The sequence below is a fragment of the Stegodyphus dumicola genome, chromosome 1 (genome assembly GCF_044657685.1).
Source record: "Stegodyphus dumicola isolate Sdum_Otavi_A_Nest chromosome 1, ASM4465768v1".
Lineage (NCBI taxonomy): Eukaryota > Metazoa > Arthropoda > Arachnida > Araneae > Eresidae > Stegodyphus > Stegodyphus dumicola.
This window is the reverse complement of record NC_140768.1, coordinates 257,843,611-257,867,463: the sequence shown is the minus strand read 5'-3', so window position 1 is coordinate 257,867,463 and position 23,853 is coordinate 257,843,611. Positions and strand designations below refer to the sequence as shown.

Sequence of the window (23,853 nt, the reverse complement as noted above, 5' to 3'; positions counted from 1 at the left end):
CCACGTGCAGTGCTGATAAGCACCACGTGTTTCTGTGATTCCTATTTTCTTCTTTCTATGTATTTCTTTCTCCTGATGAGGAGGGACCTTTAGCTGCCCTCGAAATCGATTGAGTGTTTCATTATACCTACGCTAAATATAAGGTTGTTTTTTTACGATTTTGATTTGTTACAATATTTTTCATTGTGAAAAATGGTCTTACCATTAATAAATATTGATGGATACACTTATTGATCAATACATGTTGCAAGAATGTGATGAATGGTAACTGCAGTACATTTTCACAGTTTTTGAATGCTTCAATTATTCAGTTCTGATAGAATTCTAAATTAATGCACCATATCACATTTACTTCACAATATGAGTGGCAACAGAATGTAAATGATTTTAATGAGATAATAAAAAATCACTGTAATCAAACAAAATTTTAAGTACAGTGGACACTGCTTATTAGTAATGAAACGGAAAAGCTATAGAATCTTTACAGGAAAAGTATGAAGATAAGCCTTTTATTTAGTGCGTAATGCAAGTTCAAATCATCATAATCACTGTTTGTCAATTAATTGAAGAGAGTGGTTTATAAGTAATACATTAAATAGGTGGAAGTGCTAGCTACATAAAAAGAACGATATGTAATTAGACATTATTTTTATTTAATATGCTACAATTCAATTGACTGGAAAACAATATGCCAATTTAAAACAATATCCACTACCTCTTTTTACTTCCTTGTATGAAGTAAAAAAGGAAGTATTGTAATTGCGAAAAATTTTGGGTATCATATTTCAATGAATATATCCATTTTGAGCGCTATCAAATACAATTTGACAATGTTTTTGTACGACATCTGTACGTAAGGACAGAATAATGGACTTATTCCCCCCCCCAAAAAAAATTATAAAACTGATTTAAAATGGATTCTGAAGAGATTTTCTTGTGGCATCTGTACGTACGCATCTCCTATAAATCAAAAACGAGTAGCCTCAGAACGTTTCCCTTACTTCATGTACATAGAGGGTTCATGCGGATTTGGAGTAAATAACAACGATACTACTTGATGATGTATCGAAACACACTTTATTTAGCCAATATTAATCAGGACAGCTCCAAAAATCACATTTACAGTCGTCGAAGAACTACTATAAACACACTGACACAATCAGCGACACTGCCTTCAGGTTATCAGGCCATAACGGTGGAGACAGCTTCATTGTAAAGCACCAGAGTACAGCTCCCGACTCTGCTCAGTCGTTCTTGGAACTCCACGTACTCTCGAAATGCTCCCCGCTACAACTCATAACACACTAGAGTACAGCTCCAGACTCCTCGATTCAGTCATTCCTGGAGCTCAACACACTCTCTCGACGATGCGTTAACTGCGATACACTAAAAGACTCTTTCGGTGCACTCGACGACCAACTCGGTACTCACTGACTGTCTATCTACTCGATGGACTCTCCGTCTACCAGCAGGGTTTATACAGCTTTCGGCTTGTGTTCGTTCTGGGTTAAACCAGTAAGAATTCATCCCAGAAGGTTCTTCATCCGTCTATGGCATTTTGCCAATTTTGTCACCAAATGAGCGATTTCTCGCCATATATGGCAACCCTGACGTCCCTTGCCATTTTCTAGCAACTCTACAACTTCTTTGCAGGGAAGCTATTTTACAGCTTCTGGACATTTCATAACAATATAGATGTGCATCTCCCATTTTGGTTTCAATCAGCTGCACCAAAAGTATATAAATATATGCATATATATATCCACTCTGTTACTCAGTTCAGTTTCTTTATTCTTATATGTTTTTAAATTGTGCATTTTTTGCTTTAAAAAGGATTGAATTATGATGTTCTTATCTTCAGGTTAAGGTTTTTATGCCTTTAGTTAACCTGCATGTTATAGTTGTAAAATTATCAACAATTTAAAAGTTGTTTAAATGTGGCTAAGCCTAATTTGTTTACCATATCAGCCATATTTGCTTACATTTGAAATTTGGCAGAATAGTGGATTTGTTGCCAATCTAGAAAAACTAAGCTTCACAACAACAAAGCAACATCTTTTATTATTGCAAATTAAATTATGCTTAATTTATTCAGGAATGATTTAAGTTATTAAATTATCTCATATATTGACTCAGCATAGTGTCCACAACAAATTAAGGCAGTTTCTACACCTTCAGTGTCCTTTTGCCAAGTGAGACCAAAAGTAAACTTTCAGTTTGCGCACTGAAAAATCTGCCTCCTTCCCCACTGGCTGAATTGCTTGTTTTTGCATAGAAACTGTACTTTTAATTGTAAAAATTTTTCTCTCTTTTTTTTTTTCAATTATTTTAACTGTACTTGGGGTTTTATGCTTTTCTATATCTTTCAATTTTTAATGAAATTATTTTGAATTTTTATGTATTTTTGCCTCGGTGCGAAGTGAGAACTGAATTAATTAGTAGTGCATGCGCATTACATAAGCGGCACTGAATTGTGTGTGAAAAACTTTTTTAAAAACATTTTAGTATTTGAATAGAACATGTGGTAATTCTTCAAATGATATAATTTTTGTGCACTCCCAAGTTATAAAATTAACTAGATGTAATGCTGTTAAGTGAACCTAGTGCTGAAGAGTGGCTATGGTAAATAAATCCAGTGAACTTTAAAGAGAGCATTTATTCTATTGTGGTTTATGCACTATTGATGAAGTAGATTTAATTCAAAATTCATTAACTGAATATGTTTATATGAAATGCAGGAAAATTGCATATAATTTAATATTCTGTAAAAGGAAGTCGTGGTGTACACATCAGATTTTTTCGTGTAGGGAAAGAATGAATATTATATAATCACTTAATGAAAATCACACATTATCAATTTGAAAAATATTAGGCATTTACAAGTGATGTAAAGATATTCAAAATAATTTTGTAACTGCATTTATGAAAATTGCACAAATACATTATGAATATTTTATACTTTTCAACTGAAAGATTGTTATAGCAAAGTTTTCTATATAATAAGGCATTTGTAAAACTCCCATTATAAATCACAAATAAAATATAATTTTTAATACAGAGGCATATTTTGAAAGTAAGGGCAACATGATCATTAGGAAGAAAGAAAAATTTTAACTATTGGGGTTCAAAATGTGATCATCTCTTGTCCATTTTTCTGTGTAGTCATTTTCTTTCAATCAATTTTCATGCTGAAAAATTGTATACAAGATTCTACTGCCTGCAGTTCTATAGCAGTTTTAAATTGATTACTTCTTTGAAATAAAGAATCAGATCAATTTCTGCAGTGAAGAAAGACATGAAAGTCACTTAGAGCAGTTTGTCAAAAGTTTGCCACAATTCTCACTTCTCAATGCCTTATATACACAAAAAGTCAGAGTATGCTTCTGTGATTTACTGTTCCTGCATCTATAAAATCTAACCAAAAGACCTTTTTGTCCTGGAAAGAGTGTTCATAATTTTCCATATTAAAGGAGTTTGCCTGATTTTTTTCATTTTTGGCAAATCTGAAAAAATGCCACTGCACGGATCATCTTTTCAACTTGACAGTACCATGAGAATTTTACGTTTCATTACCGTTCACAATATTGGCCAAATTTTCACCATCCACCTAGTCACAGCAATCAGAAATGCACTCTGCATGACAATCAACATTTTTTAGAACTCATTTTGCATACAATTTGTAACAATTTAAGTTTTTAGTATAAACAGTAACATTTCCAAGGAAAGACTACTAATTGTGAAACAGCAATTTTATTGATTTTTTGAATTTATCTGCTTGACTATTCTTTCCAATTTTCTCTTCAACTCAAAAATTTGTATGGAGTTCTCTAAGCCCAGAGAGAAGAAAAAAAGATATGTTAAGTGTGTAGTTCTTAATACACCTTATTAACCTTTTGATGGTTTATCAACAAGCTCAGCTTGCATTCCAGTTACGCACAAACAGTGGACACAAACTATCTGAGCACACACTACAAATTTATGACAGATACCGCATATATTTGAGAAGAAAGAATTGCTTAATCTTGGAACCACTGAAAGTTTAAAATTCAGTGTTAAAAAAATTAACATCTGTTATTTACATCCTAATCATTATTTATTATCATTTCTTTCATTATTTTTTAAGTAACAATTTAACACAAGAGAAATTGATATACCCTACCTTTCAATGCTATTTAAGTAAGACTGCCCATCATGGCCTCCAACAGCATATAATAAATCATTTAGAACCGCTACACCAACTCCACATCTCCGTTTACTCATCGGCGCTGCCATCCTCCATTCATTTGCTTGTGGATCATACCTTTCAACACTCGCTATAGCATCTCCACTGCACCAACCACCAACTGTATATTTTTAAAAATATAAAAAGGGTTAAAAAAATTAAAAACAGATAAGAACTTAATGACCTAAAATAAATAAAATTTGTATATATACACACACACAAAATTTTATAGCATATAAACATTTGATATTCATAATTAATTTGATAAAATGGGAATATTTATGAAATGTGAAAAAAAATGTGTGAAAAAACTTACATTGTTTACTATAACTTGCAATATTCGAAGTTACATTAAATATTTTTGCATTAATTTTCATTTAACAAAATTAAGAAGAAAAAAATTTCAAAAAGTATTAAAAGAGAGAACTAGCTAAATTATCAATAGCAGAATCTGAAATGTCTGGAAATGAATTTGGGAGTAGTGAAAGTTCTCTAGATAACTTAGATATTGGTAGTAAAGCAACAAATTAATAGCTTTGGCTGAATACTATTGTTTGACTGATTGAAAGGCATGCAGTGTTAGAAGGTAAAGTCTTCCTGGATGTTTATCAGCTTTGCTAAGACTAGCAAATATTTTTAGAGGTGACTTTACCTAAAGGGGAAATGGAAAAGACTCGCAAGACAGTGCATTAAGTAAATGTAATTGTAGTAATTGTTATCAAACATAATTGTAATTATATTTATAAGTTAAAAAATATAAGTTAAAAAGGAAATTCTTCATGCTATTGCTTAACCCCTTCGCGCCGACTGGCACGTATAACACACTTATCTACCGGCCGACACGCAGGCATGCCAGAGCATTGTTGCGTTTTCTACCGACTGTCACGTATTTGTGCCAGTACCTTGGAACGTTTTTCAAACTATAATTTCTGCCACAAGATGGCACTGTATGTCCATATGGTTTCAGCTACATGTACATTAGACCTTCTACTCAAAATGAGAGAAGCATGACTCACATACACGTGTTTTTGATTATATAAACAAATGGGGAACTAAATGTTTCCGAATGGCGTGATTTATGACGTCTCTTTAAATCGCACTTTATTCGCACATGGTAGTTGTTTATTGTAAGTAAAGTTTTATATGCGCTAAAGCATTGAGTATTTCCTTTTACAGTCCAGTTTTTAGAAAATAATTAGATCTTGTTAGATGTTAATTCTTTCTGTTTTTACCGTTTCAATGTCGAAGCGTCGAAAATGTTTAACAGAGCATGAAATAGCAGAAATGATGCAAAATATTTCAGATATTGATTCTGAAAGATTAACTGAAAGACATTTTCCAAAACTTTGTTCAGAAGAGACTGATAAGAAAATGAGACGGCGATGCTTCGTTTGTTCACATTCCCGGAAAAATCCTCCAAAACGGCAAATGAGTTATTACGAGTTCAAGGAATGTAACGTAGGACTGTGTGTAGATCCCTGTTTTAAAATTTTTCATACAAAAAGAGAATTTTAAGTAATATATTTAGTTTTCAGATGTATAATGTTAAAAGTCATAAAATGGTGAGTAATTAAAATAAAATGTGTAAAATATGCATTTAAACAAGAAATAAGGTAATTAAAGTATATATATAAAAATATCTATAAAGCATAAGCCGTTTAAATACTCTATAGAGCATTATTAAACAATGCGTTGATACTTCGGAAATTTCATGGATTTAGGCTTAGTAGCAAAAAAGTCCCCGGCCCTGGAGAGACGCTCGCGGAAGACACTGCCGGCCTCCGCGATAAGCGTGCGTTTTCGCTACCCGGCTCGAAGGGGTTAAAAGCAAATGTGATAATGTGGTTCCCATGTAAAATTTTGTAGAACAACACTATGTAAAAAACGCAATTACAAAAAGTTTAAATACAAGACATATGAAATACTTAACTAGAAAACTGACATAGAAAAAAAGACAAATAAAAAGTGAATGTAAAATTCAAATCAAATTTGAATGTTAAAAAAAGTGGATGAAAACTTAAACAATCCTAAAACATTTTTAAATAAACACAAAAATCATTAAAAACACAAGCAAAATTACTAAATTTCAAGTGAAATGCACAATGAGCTTCGAATCCAGCTAATTCCATAACGTGTTTTGTCAAAACATCAAGAATTGAGATTAAACATGGAAAAACTTTTTTTACTATTAAACCGATAAAAATACCTAATAAAACTTAAGTCTAAATTTTTCTGTTTCATTTCCTAACGCATCCGCTGGTTAAAAGAAAATGAGAAACACATTAATGGTGAAAGGAAAAAACTACACAAACTAGCCTGGTAAGGCAAATGTACAGAATAAAATAAATAGCGATTTGCTATTAGTCAAAATATACATTATTTTAAAGGAATACCTACTTAGCTTGAAAAGTTAAAACTTTGTGAAAGAAGGAATAAAAACTTTTTAAGAATTTGGGTCTTGCTATGACCAAAATTAAAACAAGGAAAGGAAATATCTTAAACATACCTGTATCTAAGACTGCTTCTGTGAAAAGCTACGAGCTAAAAATTGCCGTTTGCCTCCAGAAAAGATAAGAATTAAGCTCACCAATTAGGTGGGACGATGCTAATGAGTAAATGAATGTCATGAAGCTATGGCCAATGAAACGTAACTGACAGTGGGCAAAAATTGGACTAAAAAATCGAGGGGGGGTGATGGCCGAAGATGGCAGAACTTTGATCAAAATGGCATCTTGCTCAAAGTAAATTTTAGAAAGTAACAGAAGGAAAATACAAAATGGCTAATTCCAAAAATTGGTAAAACTGGCCAGAAAGCAGTTGAAAAAAGAAAAGAAAAGAAAAAAACAGTTACGTTAATTAAAGTCGTAATTCTTCAAGCTAGAGAGCTTGCAACCTACTTGAAACGAAACTAGCCCGTAAAATTAATAAAAGGAAAGGAATGGCCAGAAAAAGCTTTTGTATTTTAAGAATATAATTTGAAGTTCTGAGCCACACCTGGAGAGTAAAATTGATGTGGTGAGAGGAATTAACTTTACATTTAAATATTAGATCATCTGAATTAGCCATCCATTAATCACCTTCCCTACGGGATTTAAGTAAAAAATTTCATTATCTAATTCAAATAATCTTAAAAAAAAAAAAAAAAAAAAAAAAAAAAAAAAGGCAAATGCCAGCTTTTTTTAATAACTGTTTTTTGGAATATATATATATATATATATACACAAGTTCATAATTGCAAGTTCCCTGTTAGGCATTCGTGTAGGAAGAAATGACAAATTCCAAAGAAAAAATTGTTTTACTTGAAGTATCAAAGTTGTTCTAAATGCTTAAAATATTACAAATATTATTTTTAATGATGTTTTCCTACTTACAAATGTAAATAAAACAGTTAAGTGGTTAATATGCCCCAAAGTTCTACATGGCAACAACAGAATCAACTGAATATGATGAGAAATCAAATCACTATCTTCAAGAAAAAGGACATTCATATTATTAAATCATCTGGCATGAAGGTCAGGGAGATGGCATAATCAGATCATGTCTTAAGTTTTTAAGAGTACCCAGAATCATTATAAAAGCATTAGTATGTGTTTGATGTTAACTTATTGAGAAGATCATAGTCAAATCTACCATAATTATGTATGCAGCTTTCACTACCTACAACTCTGAACTAGTTACATCAAGACCTAACATCATGAAGCAAAACTGCAAGATGGCTGGCATAGACTCCTTTTGCCAGAGTCTTTTTTAACACTACAAAGTATTTCTGAGCCTTGATATCCCAATCATTCTGGTATTACCTCTATAATTAATATGAATTTTAAATATGAAAATGCTTTATGCTAAACTAAAGATAAAATTCAATATATCCATACAAATAATGCATATCAAAACAATGTTTATGGAAAGTAAAAGCTGGAGAACTTAAATATTAAGAAGTATCCTGATGCTTAATTATTAATAATAGTAATTTATGAAAAGAAATTAATATGATATTTACCTGCAAACAAAACTTCACCTCTACGAACTGGCTTTCTAGGTCTTGTTCTCGGCCCCTGCATAAGAGGCCTTTCTTGTGGCAGAAGCAAATAGTTCTTAGCTTCATCAACTAAATCTCTACATGCTTCATCACTTTTTATGAGAAGATCAGAACCAACAGTTCCCACAAGAAACTTTGGACTGAGAAGTGGTAACCTTACATGTTGTAAGACCTGTACCAAAAATATAATTTTAATTTAATAAAATGCATACACATATTTTGTGTTAAAAATTACAAATTTTCATGGAAAATAGTTTTCAGAGAATTAACAGTAAAATCGCATTTAAAAAAGTTTATAAAGCATTTGTTCAAAGTTCAAACTAGCAAAGTGCAAAATAATTAGATACTTATGTATTAGTGCAACAAGAAGTTATCAAATTTTCAGAATGTGCTAAACACTAGAAACCAAGTTTGTAACAGCTTCAATAAGCAAATTTCACCACTTTTACATGCATTATTTTGATTATATTCCAAGTTCAGAATTTTTTCTTTTCTTTTTTTTGGGGGGGGGGAGGGACAGTTTTGAGTTTTAAAATACGTGCTAGTGCAATTTTCTAACACCCCCCCCCGCAAAAAAAAAAAAAAATTAAACTAGTAAAATATGTCCAGGAATATAATATTTTTCTGCAAAAATCTGAAGAGAATGCTCTGAATCTATTCTTAAAAGTAATTCTCACAAAAGTCCCATCAGAACAAAAGAAATAAGTGCCTGTAAGCAGGTTTACTGTTTCATTTCTGGGATGAATGCTTAATATAAAGCATAAAATATGTATGCATAAATATGTATGTATATAATATATAATTTTTTGCAATTATAAGTGATAATTCCTTTTTATCTGTAAAAACTGCAAAAGTGCACTTTGCCGGGTACATTTAAGCCTAATAATTACATGACTTATTACTCTTATTTGTATACTTTGAAAATGTTTAAATTATTTAGATAAATATATTTAGCATTTAGATTATTTCTTCACAAAATAGTTAAAATTTCTGTTTTATATTTTTCTTTTTTAATTGTTAAATATTAAATACTTTAGTGTCAACCCCAGATATGTTTTAATTTCAGTCTTAAAAATGATTACTATTTGTTAATGATACTGAAAGGACTCAAAAAGAATCTGGCACATGAATAAAGATTTTTTTAACCCAACAAATCAGATTAGCTCCTATATGTGGTATGTATTATAAATTGTATAAAGCAGTTCACCTCATCTGAAGGAGGTACATAAAAACTCCACTCCCAAACAGAGCTTTTACTTTTTTTTTTTCTTTTTTTTTCCCCCTGCGTGAGCAGCCTTTGTGCCTGGAAGCAATCCACTTTTTAAAGTTATAAAGTATTGTTTCAAGGAAACTGAGTGTGATGGATACAGAACCACTATATTTACTATTTTTTTCATAATAAATAAAAATTCAACTTTTCATTAAGTTTTTCTCATACCATATTCGAATAATAATTTTGATGGTGAAACTGCAGCTTAAAACCAAAAGTCCCATATTTATTTACTAACAAAGAATCAGATTCAGGTGAAGAATACATTTTAGTACACAATAATAAATTATTCAAGATTAGAATGATTAAAAATTTTGATATTACATCTGTAATTTTAGAAAAGGAAATAACTGAAGATAATTTCAGCTGTAGTTTACAAATGTTATTAAACATTCAGCAGAAAGTTTCATAAGTACTGCAATTATGATATATTAAGTATTTTGCTGAAGCATATAGAACAACAACAACAACATAAACTCAATAATTCAACTTTGAGTTTCTGCAGTATCCCTGAAAATAAGTACCATTTAAAAACAATGTTAGGAAAAATAACCCATTCTTTGTTATCTTATTATACAATATGAATAAGTATTCTAGTTATTTAGAATTCATTTTTCATTATATAATTCACTGTATAAATATCTCTTTGTCCTCCATCAGTCACAGCATTTTTAAAAATTATCAAATACTCAATATTGCAGCCTAAGATACCTTAAAATTACATCTAAATGTGACTCTCTCCTGGGGAAATGTTCTCTCTTCTAATGCTTTTGCAAACTCAGTGTTATGGATAAGAAAAATAAATTTGCAGCTCTCAATAATTTTCTTAAAACCACAATATTTATTATATTGATAAATATGGTATGCACACATCATCTTTAACATACCACCAAGTTTTATGAAAGCTTACTAGCTTTATTGGGGAGACAATAATTAATAATGTCATTCCTTGTTTATCACAGAAACTAAAAAAAAAAGAAAACGGGAATTCTAATTTATTTCTCAAGCTTAATAAATTAGCATTGTGATGCTACGTACAATTTAAACAACTTTTGCCAACTTTAGTTGGTTTTTCTGTTTATTTTCCACTTTCTTCTATTTCTAACTCATTAAATTTTCAACAAGGCTTTTCCAGGTTAAAAATATTAGGAAATCTTGCAAGCCGTAGCACAAGGAGAAACCCATTCTTAAAATTTAGTGACTAAGAAAGTTATATATGCTACATGAAGTCATCAGCTCTAGCCTGATGAATTCATCACAGAGAACTTCATTATGAAAACTTCACTTCGATAACATTCCGAAACTCGTACAGCTCTTTTTTCCATTTGATATACTGTTAATAGGTACAGAATAATGTTTAACTGATACAGTCAAAAGTCGTTAATTCGGACACCCATAATCCGGACCTCAAAGCTAAAAACTTTCTGCGCATGCGCCGCGTTGACACATGCGCATAGGCGTTTACGTGTGTGCGTAAGCGCAGAATACGTTTTTGCGTGCACGTTTTATGTATAACGGACGGTATAAGCTAAAATTATCTAATTATCTATTTCAGTTAATGTTGATGATTGCGTTGCTCCTTTTAATTTTCGAATCGGATCCGCCTTATTATTTTTTGCAGACTGTAAGAGCAATACTATAAAAGTAAACTTGAACTTTCGATTATGTCAAATAGAATTTCCGATTCTGGAGCTCCCAAAGGATCGTACAAAACGAAAGTATGTTTCGATGTCCATCAAACAAAAAGTGGAATTGCTGCAAAAAATGGATAAAGACATGACGAATGTGACAGAGAGGTTAGTGAAAACGAAAAAATTTTGATTGACAAGTTAGTTGGTATTCTCGGCACAGCAATTAATGGGACTTGAACAGTGGAACTTTGTAACTGAACAAAAAATTATGTCTGTTTATAGAATTAAAGAGAAAGTATTATCACATAAAACGAAGCAACTTAAAAAACTTACATTGAAAGAAATGTTTAATAAAGTAAACAAATAAATATTAAGCTTTTTTTTTTTTTTTTTTTTTTTGTAAATTTTGATATCTTTTAGATCATAATTGTTTTTTATTTCATAAATTACGGTTTCATATTTTTAATTTTAGAATTTCTGCATGCCATCTTACGCGATTTAAACTGATGATCTATAATCCGGAATTGCCGAAGTCCCGACGAGTCTGGATTAACGACTTTTGACTGTATAATGCAGTATCCATGTTATTTAATCTTAAAATACAATAAAAGGTGGCCAAATGTAGGAGCATATGATCCAGAAAACAGAAAGTGATTATGCTATCAAAATATAAATAAGGTATGACAAAAAGTAAGCAATGGAAGCGTAGAAGTGCGTTAGCACTAGAACAATAAAAGACACTTCTCAATGTCAGATGAGGGACAATGCATCAAGAGTTAGGAATGAGCAACACCCATCTCATTTCAGATACATCCCCCCCCCAATAAACGTTTCATTTTATAACCATTTAGTTCTTGACAGGGCTATAATAAAATACTGAAAACAGAACTTTATGCATTCAATTAAAAGATAGGTACAATGTTTGCACTCTCTTTCCTCACAATGTATTTAAAATATATCACAGAAGGAAAAACTGCAACTACCAAAATTGTTTACATTTAAAAAAAAAAAAAAAAAAAACTTAAATTAATCTGATAAAACAATATAAAAATACCTGAGGTAAATGCTGTCTTCGCTCAGTAATGTTATATTTTACCCATGACATAACAGCATTAAATACTTGTTCTTCACTCCGTACATTAAGTTCATCACTTGAAATTATGTCAATCAGTTGGTTTACAGGAAGCAACAAGAACTCTTCACTTTCCATTACCTAAAAAAAATTTTTTTTCCAAACTGAATAATGCATAAGAGTAAAAAGAGACCATCTTTTACTTAGCAGGTGACATCATTTAGCAAGAAAACATCAAACAGAAAATGTTATGGTAAACAGTGGTGCTGAAATTGAATTCATTGCACATAATTATAATATCAAGAAATGAAAAGGAATTGTTAGATTCAATTTCAAAGTAAACTGGATGGTTGGGCCAATCAAATTCATAACAGATAAAATTTGGCATAAATCTTTTTTATTACCATCAGAAAATAAAAATTTAGATAGTGAATCCAAAGACAAAAAGATAGTTTTTCAAATAATTCACTTCAAAACAGTACATGTATATGTCAGCAAGTACTGGACTGAAGGGATCTATAAAAGAAATGTTTATTTGCATTAAATGTTAAATGCAATTTTTAATTTTAAAAAAAAGACAAAATTAACACGATGAAATAAATAATATTAAAAAATAAAACATTTTGAGATTTCAACGACTTTGATAGGTTTCAGTCTTGAATTACACATTTTTTTTTAATGTCAGGCACAAAGTTAGAAAATTAATTTCTTACTTACAGATGCACCATTTTCACCATTGATGAAAAAACTGCCTAGCATAAAAACTGTTGCAAAAGGAAGTACAATATGAGAAGTTCAATTTGTTAAGTCTGATATTCTTTTAACAAACTTAATAAAAAATATACAGTACAAAGTCCACAATCTGGAATGATCTATAATCCGAACCTCAAAGCTACAAACTTTTTTTTGGTATGCTTTATGCATGCACGTAATGTGTTTACGCATGTGCATTTAAAGTATAACGGACGTTATAAGCTAGGCTAAAATTATCTTTACTGATTCTAAGGCATTTCAGTTAATGTTGCAGGTTGCGCTGTTCCTTAATCTTCTAATTGGATCCAGCTTATTATTTTTTGCAGACTGTTAGAGCAATTTTATAAAAATTAAGCTTGAAGTTTCGATTATGTCAAAAAGAGTTTCCAATTTTGGAGCTGCCAAAGGATCTACAAAGCAAAAGCATGTTTCGATGTCCATCAAACAAAAAGTGGAATTGCTTTAAAAAATGGATAAAGGCATATCCGTCTCAAAATTATGCGAGGAGTATGGCATTGGATGACACAAAGAAAAAGAAAAGGAACTTTTTGAATTTTTTGTAGAAGCATCTTAAACAACTTACATTTAAAGAAATGGTTAATAAAGTAAACAAATAAATATTAAGCTTTTTTTTTTTTTTTTTTTTGTAAATTTTGATACTCTTTAGATCATAATTGCTCTTTATTTCATAATTTTAATTGTATAATTTCTGCATGCCATCTTACCAGATTTAAATTGAAGATCTATAAGCTGGAAAAACCCCTAATCCGGAATTGCCAAAGTCCCGACGAGTCCGGATTACGGACTTTGTACTGTACCTAATTTGTTCTTTAAATTTTTGTTTTATACCCAGTTGTCAAACCGATATTTTTATAATCAGCAGTGCTCATACATGTCATCATGAAAGGATTTTGAATTAAAGAATTGTCTTTCTAGCAATGAAGGATTTATTGACCAAGGATTAACTGCAAGTTACGGAAATGTTATAATATTTTACTGTAAAAGTGCCTGTTTTTAAACTTTCTTCATTAAAAAATGAATTTAAGGTACGAACACAAACGCATAATTTTTCAGAAAATAAATCCAGATTATTCTAGCATAATCTCCATGACAGCAAAATACTGCAATGTTCATATTTTAAAAGAACAGTGCTTTTAATGGTAAAATATTATCCTGATTAGTTAGCATAAGTAAAAATTTTATATTTGTTTATCAATTCTAAAAAGAAGATAAATATCCAAAGAAAACTAACACTTTAAAATACACTGAACTAAGTTACACTGAAACATTTCTTTACTCTTGAGCACAGAACAGAAACACTACCAGAAATGCATTCTACGTGTATTTTGTTTCCAATATAAACAATCTTGTATTAAATTTATTACTTGTGTGATCTAAATCACTTTATGTTTCTCTTCAAATTTTGGTTAGTCTATATTTTAGGGTTCCCCTTGGATTTATCACCAAGTTGTTTCATTTACCCTTGGATTACCTGAGTAGTTGAATGTTGATTGGTTGTAATGCACCATTGCGGTTATTTTAATTTCGCAGAGCTTATTTCTGCTTTGGATGCAAGAAGTACATTGCTTATTTTGTGCTGTACATTATAAAATGGCCATCTGTCATAAGGTTAATTTGAAGTTTCTGTAGGATTTAGAATGAATGGGAAAACAAGCATTAATTGACTGCTGTGTAAATGAAGATTTACTCAGTAATCATTATAAGTGTCCTGTTTGTATGAAGAAAATGCCGAACGTAAATATCGTTCAGATGACTTTGAATGAGCTTGTGCAACACTACAGAGGATAATTTTTATTCTTACTTTTGTGAATTTATGTGGTGATGGCAATATAAAGATTCTAGTTCAGATAAATTTAGACAGTTTCTGGATGCTGTTAAGGATTTCTGTGTGTCACACACATCGAAGAAACAGAAATTTTTAAATAAGGTAAGTGGGTATTTCCTTTTTGTACTGCGTAGATTAGATAACCTATATTTCCATTTTTATGTTATTTCCTTGTTTGGTTTAAAATGCAGTTTATTGAGATTATATATTTTTTATTTTAATTATGTTCTATTGTATTATGTTTTGGATGCAATTTTACTCGGGAGGGCACTGGATGTAAACAAGAATGGTGGGGGAAAAAAAAAAACTGCCAATTTTCATTAAGGTGTACTCTGAAATATATTTTTACCCAGGTTTCTTTTATAAGTTATTTTAAATTGTATAAATACATTAAATGCATGTTTCTTGTTGTCTAACTTCAGTTTCATAATTTTTCACAGACCCAATTTGAGAAGCACTGTTTCACACAATATCCATGCATATCATCATAAAAGTAAACATCATTTTTTAGAGAGAACCAATTTAAAGCAATTAAGTTTATAGATACAAGATATGAATGAAATTAAAAGTTAATGTTACTACTTCATTTTTTTATCCTATCTAAAATATATTTCCAAAGCTGAGTTTTGAAATCATGCATGTAATTTCTCTAAAGTTTCAACTTACAACATGTTAAATGCAGGAATTAGAAAGTGATGTCTCAGACTGTTATGCTCATGAAAACCCTATGATAAGTAATGAACTGATTATCTGTTATTATTTCTGGAAAGTTTCTACATTACAAAAATTTTTAATTCATTACACACACACACACACACAAAATTCAATGTTACATATAGCTCAAATTATTTTAATGTATTTTATTTCAAAAGATATTGATGAAGCAAGCAATATTCGATACCAAAACCATAGCCAAGGCAACATCTTGCCAATTTAGCAAGATAGCCATTCACACCAATGTTAACTTGTATTTGCCCTTGTAATATTATTTTTCTGGCAAAGTTTCACTTTCTTCAGACTTTTCACATTACAGTATACAAAACTCATAACAGTATATAAGGTTAATTGGTCACAAAGTCACCAGAGAAAAAAAAGGGGGAATGGCAAAACTTTAACCCATTAGCCGCTGGTGTTGCGTTGACGCAACGGTCAAAATAAATGCCTATATAAATAACTACCTAAGATATTTTGTACCAGCAGATGATTTTGTGTAGGGAATATTACGAAGATTATTCCTGTAAAAAAAATATTTGCCTTCAACAATCATTTTGTTTATAATAATTAATCTCATACTTTAACCAAAATTCAAGCAAAATTTTCGACCGGATATTTTTGCCGAAAATATGTAATGAAAGAATCGCCGTCTTTATAAGTGATCTATTTTTAGTCAAGGTCACCATTTATCAGAACATTACATCAATCACATGTTTATATTTGTGTTGGGAAGGAAAGGAAAACAGGTGTTGTGCTGATGCAATGTCAGCAGGAAACGGAGCTCCTTTTTTACTCATTCCTTTCGATATTCTGGTTCACATTCTGGCTGCTTTAAAAATGCCTATAACAAGGTATCTTACATTGGATGAAGCCTTTCAAAGAGTTTTTCGATGAAGAAACAGATGATGATAACGTAAATAATGACCAGAATGAAACTGATATTGTTGTCCCCCCCCCAGAAATTGCAGAAGCTACTGATGAAGAAGAAGGGAATGACAATGTTTTAAATAATGATAATGATATTTTACCTAATGATATTGCTGGGAAAGTTGAAATTCATGTAAGAAGTAAGTTTCAGCCTTCTAAAAGCAGTGGTAGTCATAAGAAAATCTTTAAAAAGCAGAAAACTGAAAACTTGAAATGGATAAAAAAAGGAATCGTCAGTTATGTCTCTGGAAGAAAATAAAGAAAGAGATAGAAGAGAAACTATAAAAGACAAAATATAAGGTAAAACTACTGGAGAGATTTTCGATTTTCTTTTTGGTATAGACATTTACTCTCTTCTCGTTGAACGGACAAATATATATGCTCAGCAAAAAAAATCTCCCAGAATTTATTGCATCTGAAGCCTATATGGAAAGATTTATTGAAATATTATTGCTTACGAGATATTCTTTACCTCAAGAAGAAATGTATTGGTCACTTGATAAAGACATTTCTATTCCTATTGTACGAGAATCGATATCACATTTGCAGTGTGGGAATATGAAAAGGTGAGACCATATCTAACTTACTAAATATCACGACTTTCTACTACTGGAAACAAAAAGTGTCTTTTAGATTTCATACACGAGATTGCATTATTCCTTTTGAAAACTCCTATTGAGAGTGTAGAATTAGCCAGAAATAGATCAGCAACAGGAAGACCTAGTAAATTCAGCATTCAAAAACTATTACATGAAGATGGTAGACTTTTTATCATAAAGTCCAATTATAACAAAAGACTTCGTTGTAAAGAGTGCCATAGCCAGACTGTTTATAGATGAAAAGTATATAATGTAGCTTTACATCATGATTGTAGTGGAGCTTTTCATGCTTGAATCTTTCAAATGAAATAATCTGTATTTGTCAAAGAAATGTAATGTATATTTTAATATTAAGTTAATTACAAGTAAAGTGATTTATAAAACGTTGTACAGCTAAAAAGTAATCCAGTGCTCCACTCAAAGGAAACATCGCACACGAGTACAATTCTATCAGTAAACATCTGTAGTCTTATTCCGCTGATGTTGCGCGAACTAAACACTCGCTTTTTCCACAGGTAAAAACTTTTTTTTTTATATATTTTCAATGTAAATTTATGTTATAAATGCTTAATTTAATATTTATTATTTTCATGAGAAAAGAATCATTCCTTGTAGTTTTGGCAGTTAATGGGTTAAACCACTTCAGTCTTTACATGTTTATTGAATCTTAACGATATCTTATAATATGATTAGTTTACTTTCACTTTATTTTACATGGCATGCTTTTCTTGCTAAAATTTTACAAATTTAAATACACAACAAGGAAACAAAAATTACCTCTTGAAAATTATGTTGAGTAAATTTATCTGCTATGCGAAGAAGCTCTCTACAAGAATGTGTATCAGCAAAGGCTCTTATTCCAAGACAATTTGATGGGTCTAATTGTCGCTTAAGGAATTCGCAACACACCTCTTGTATTTCAGCCATTTGGAGCAAACAGGCAGCAGGAAGCAAAACTTGAACATTATTTTCTTCCACTATTATATGAGAAGTGTAAGCAAAATCTATGAGCAGCTCCATAGCATGTTCATCTATGTCCCTAATTGTTACCTGAAATTCAAAGATGCAGTATCAAATAATGATTTGATAAATCCTTAATCACAGCTGGCAAAATAATGCATCACAATAACTATAAATTGGAGCAATTAAAATAGGATAACCTTAAGGCAAAGATGTTCAAATTACAGGAACTGAACTCAAGAAATCCTACACATTGTTTAAAAAATTATAAATGGCAAAAATCAATCCAAAGGCTTTTTAAATATATGTACAAAAATAAAAACACTAATTTGAAGCTAATTATCTAAAATTATTTTAAACACTTGCTATTTTTAAAAAAATTTTTTTGTGGATTCTTTTACAGCATGTGATGAACAATTCTACTTTGAAATAAAATCATCTATGTAATCTACTTTAAACTTTCTTTTTATACGTTTATATTATGTATATAGTATGCATTAACCCCTTTTTTTCCACCAATGACTTTTGGTAGTCCTATAATTTCCTATGATCCATTAAAATACTGAAATATGTTTTTTTAACCCTATTCCTCAGATACTCAAAGTCATTTTCCTTCCATTCTTAAGTTACCTGCATTGACATTAAATGACAACACTACTCAGTATCATACCAGCCTAAGTTCAGTTACATACAGATGAAGATCTCCCTTAATCATTCCATTATAATTAATCAGCATCTCAAATGCTTATTTTGTTTTCTCTCATTTTCATGATATAAATATTACAATGATCTACAGTTATAAAATGATGTAAATATGCCAACAACCTATGGTAATAAAACGATATAAATAAATATAAATGATATAAATGTTATAAAAATACATGTAAAAGTTGCATAAACTAGGATAATAAATGTTACATAATTATATAACTTTACAAGAGATTCAAAGGCACTTTTACACATCTGTCTATTTTAAATGAACAACTGCTTTAAATACTTTTTCTACTGGCTCTACTACTAAATAAATTTTTCCCTCTCTTCCACAGAGAGTTGTAGTTTTTAGGTTTTCACCAAATCAGCATCGAACTATTGAAGAGAATTGAATATTTATTCTTTGTTAGCAATCTCAGAGTCTGAAATGGAGAACCTGTTATCTCTTTACATGGCAACCTCAAAGTGATAAATCATAACTGGCTGTTGTATATCATATGAAAAAGAATATGCACTAAACAGTTGTTCTGATATGCTTTGAATGTGTAATTTAGCCTTTAAAACCTTGTTATTGAGAGATTTAAATTCAGCTTAAAAAAAAAATATATATATATATATAATATATATATAAATAAAAGAATTACCTCTGTTTGCCTGCTTTCTGCAAGCTCACCAGTGAACATGGCATGGAAGTATGGAGAGCATGCTGACAAAATTACTCTATGAGCAAATATCCTGCGTGTTCCTACAATAAGAACAACATCACATAGTTCCCTGTGCTTCCTTAACAAATTGATTGCTTCAAGCGTATGACGAGGATGTTTGTCTGATGTGTATTCAAGACGAGCAGGTGATGGAGGACATTCTAAATCTGAATGTAAAATCTCCCCCATCTTGTCTTCAGGTTCTACACCCTAAAATAAGAAAAACTATCATTCATAAATATTATGTATAAAAGGCAGATAGCACTGATTTTTTATACCTTAAAAGCAATTTACAAATATTTTACAAAATTTCTCAAGTTTTACACACAATTTGCAGAAATATCACCTGCTGTTTAATTAAAAAAAAAAAAATATATATATATATATCACTGCCTACAAGAACAACTAATCTTGGGAATTTGAGACAAATAGGGTAATTCTTAGTCAAAAATCAAAATTGAGCTGTTATGATAATTGCTAGGTAAAGTTTAAGATTCTGGCATGGACCATGCATTGTTAATGCCCATATTCTTAAATAAATGCAAGTGTGCTTTGAATAATCATATTTTGTAAATAATTGAGCATTACACATAAAAAACTGCTGGTTACATCAGAGGAAATTATCAGTCAGAATATTTTTAAGTCAACAGAATACACATTAACTGCTTTTTTATGATGAACTATTAAAAAAAATAAGAAAAATTATTTATGAATTTTTTATTTTATAAATAATAAACAAAGTATATCCATATATAAACATGATTGGACATTTCCTAATCAAAGTACTCACTGCTTAAGCCTTTGGTGACATTTGAAATTTGCACATTACAGATTTCACAAGTCAATTTACTATAATTAGCAACTTTAATAAGGAAATGCTTATGCCACTAAATTTTCAGTCACAAAAAATTATTTTTTTCATACGAGGAAAAAGTAATCAGAACTGGAAGTTATTAAAACAGCAAACAATTTGGATATTACATGTTTGATAACTGCTGAAGAAAAAGGGTGCTTTGTCATAATGCAGCACAATCACTGTTCCACTTTTCCAGGCTGTTTTTACAATCAAACATCATTAAAGGCCTATCAAATAAAATTTACTAAATATTTATTATTCAATAATTGACATATTACCGACTCGATTTTTTATCAAATGTCGACTTCTGCATTTAATTTGAATAAAAGTAAATTGCAATATACTCTTAAAATAAAAAGGGCTAGCCTATAATTTTAGGGTGCCCCTTGGATTATTGCCAAGTGGTTGTTTCATTTATCTTTAAGTCGCTGTTTTATTTATAGTAACCCGAGTAGTTGAATGTTATGGAAACCCTATTATGACCCAATTGATTGGTTGCATGATTGCGGCGAATTTGATTGATGGGAAAATATTCGTAAGGGCATATTTCTACATTGAGTATCAGTTAGGATGCATACCTATTGTGTGCTTTGCATCGTAAAATGGCTACCAGTGGTAAACTGGGTGTTTGATGGTACAGAACGAGACAGCAGAAGGTTTTTTCTTTTTTTTTAACTGGTTGAGAACAGAAGAAAAGAAACTTTGTTGGATGTAATGCAACAGAAATATAAGTGTCTTCTTTGTATGAAGGAAATGCGTATGGTCGAAAGTAAAGATTGTTTAGATAGCTTTGTCGCAAGAAAGGTACAAATGCTCACCATATAAAGCATTCCATTAGAATGGGAACATGGCTTGAGGAAAATTTTTGGATGCTGTTAAGGAATTTTGTGTGCCACAGACTGAAGACACAGGAATTTCTAAATCAGGTAAGTAGATATTTCTTTTGTGTAGTGCACAGATGTGATCTTTTTTTTTTTTTAATTTTGGCTTTTAGTTATCTGATAATCATACTTGAATATTAAAGAAAAATTAACAATTACAAATAAGTTTTCTAAAAATTACAAATTTTTAGAAAACCTATTTTTCAACCACATGTTCTTTTCACTAAAAAAAAGTATGAACTGTCAGGAATTACTTCATTGTTTTTTAGATAAAAACTGATGAATAATTCATTACATCTCATATTTTATACGAACTTAATTTCTTCCCTTAAGTTCCCATTATACAATGATCGGACTAGGTTCTAGCTTTCTTTCTTTCTTTCTTTTTCTTTTTTCTTTTTTTTTTTTTTTAAACAGGTAGCTGGTTTAATAAAGTGATATTCAATACTGAAGTTTACATTTGCTTCAAGAAATATTGGTAACTTTTAATAAAAGTTGTTTTAGGGAGGTGACAACCACAAAAAGATTTACTCTTTTTAACTGGACAGTGAATTAATTCTAAAACAAAATTTAGTTCTGCCTCTTCCCTTCTACTTTATATAACCTGCAATAAAAACATCTTAACTATCACAAAAAAAGAAAAAAAGCATTATTACCTTATGTAGAGAGATGTTTAAATTACTTCATATAAATGAAATTTAAATTTTGGAAATTAGAGTTGTATGTATGTTTGAAAAAAAAATGAAGTAGATATCATATTAAATTTATATTTTGATATAAAGTTTCATGTTACAAAAACTTGCATTTTGAAGTACTAAGTTATAAATTACTAAGTTATGTATTAAAATTATGGCTCCCTTTTGTTCTTAAAATATATATCATACAAAATAAAGTATACCAATACAAAACATAACCACCTAACACAAATTATGGAAGGAAACAAATGTTCACTTGAAATATACTGAGCAATTATCATAAATGAAAAATTAATTAAAATGAAATTATATTACGATTGAAAATTCCCAATGCAAAAACGGTCAACTGCAACTAACCAAGGCCCCCAAATCTCATCAGAGAGCCAGACTTCATATTTAATTAAGGACTTTTTTTTTGGCAATAATATTTTAGATTAGGAAAAATAGACCTGTTTTCAGTTATTATTCAAAATGTGACAGAGAACATGTCTTTATTCATAATCTCTAATACTTCCCTTGGTCCCTCCTCTGAAATGGTGCAACATGTCAGTTAGGATGAACAGTGTAGTTCATCAAAACTTTTTATCATCCAGTTGAAGTCTACTTCCATTTCCAGGATTACAAATTGAGACTATTTGATTTCATAATTATAACCATCACCAAAAGGAAAGCATCATTAATGAATGCATTTACTCAGAAGTGCACTTCATTCTTACACAGAAGGTTTCCACAAAACTAGATCCACCTTTCTTCAAGTGAAATCTAACAGCTAATAACTACATATGTTTACACTATCTGAGAAAAATATAACATATAGCACAACCTGTTACTGTCTGCAGTTTAGCCAATATTGTTATAAATTACTGTATTATTATTATTTTAATGGCAGCTGTAAGTGTTAAAAGTGCTCCAAGGAAGATCGATCCGATTATTTCTCACACTGTATTTATTGACGATTTACTACTTCACTTTTATTACTATTTTAATAACAAATCATTTTCCTATTTTAATAGCACATTCATGCGACATTTATTAGAAAAGAATTAAAAGTGGAATCGTTTCACCCAATACTACGAAATATGAATAAGTTGAAAATCAAAATAATCATCAACATTTTTTTTCGGAAAACAACATAACAGACATTTTCTTAACTTTAAAGAATTTCTACGTACAGTTTTTATTATCTGAATATAAATTAACTACGCTACACTGGAGATTAAATTTTATGTAAAATATTTACATTCCAAAATATACTAAATTATGGATAAGTGCTGTTCAAACTTCACGTTCAATGACCGCATACATTCATACGATGCTCGTCATAATTTGCTACAGATTACATCAGTTTTTACAATTCTTTAAACCTCAGTTACTCACTCTCGAAATTTTAATTATAAAGAACTTTTATCATTTCGGATATACAAATAATTGGAGAAAAATTTTCAACAAAGTGATATCAATAATAATTGTAGAACAATGCAAATTAATACACCTACCTTCAGCTATTATAATAAATATCCATTGAAAAAGAAGATATATATGTAGGTTTAATTAAAATTAGTATCTCTTATTAGACTACCACATACGCAAACAGTTCAATTGTCGCTGATGTTAGACATTTTTATTATTTTTTACATGAGTTTCTTAACAGGTCACAGTTAAATTCCCCGAAATGCACTTGCGTATACTTTTTTAAACTTAAGTGGGCTGATAAGGCATCTTGTTTTAAACGAGACAGCGCAGTTCTGTTTCTGTCTGTCCCATTTTTACATAAAAATCCCATTTTTGACTAAGCATCCTTAAAAGCGTATGTAAATGTTAGCCACCTGTAATCTGTAAATAAATATAAATCAATGCTGCCAGTCATTTGCATCGTTTTGTGGCTACAAACTGAAACTATTAGAAAAAAGAGAATGCACATTCTAAACTTCATACAGAACTCATATTTACGATGTTTTCTGTAAAGCTCAACC

At 30.4% G+C, this 23,853-nt stretch overlaps 1 protein-coding gene across 4 annotated transcripts in view; it reads right to left on the bottom strand.

Annotated features, from left to right (window-relative positions):
• The window catches only part of dbo (Kelch-like protein diablo), a 33,176-nt gene extending 9,556 nt beyond the window's left edge, over positions 1-23,620 (bottom strand). The window contains exons 1-6 of one of the 4 annotated variants that reach the window (XM_035353579.2): positions 23,377-23,620; positions 19,389-19,658; positions 17,851-18,123; positions 12,217-12,375; positions 8,223-8,433; positions 4,160-4,343 (exon numbers count right to left, since the gene is read on the bottom strand). In XM_035353579.2, coding sequence (XP_035209470.2) covers positions 4,160-4,343; positions 8,223-8,433; positions 12,217-12,375; positions 17,851-18,123; positions 19,389-19,637 — 1,076 coding nt within the window. In that variant the 5' untranslated portion in view covers positions 19,638-19,658; positions 23,377-23,620. Of the gene's footprint in view, positions 1-4,159; positions 4,344-8,222; positions 8,434-12,216; positions 12,376-17,850; positions 18,124-19,388; positions 19,674-23,376 lie in introns of all 4 variants that reach the window. The other 3 variants (XM_085827363.1, XM_035353578.2, XM_035353577.2) reach the window with 3 other exon arrangements.
• Positions 23,621-23,853: the final 233 nt, after the last annotated feature.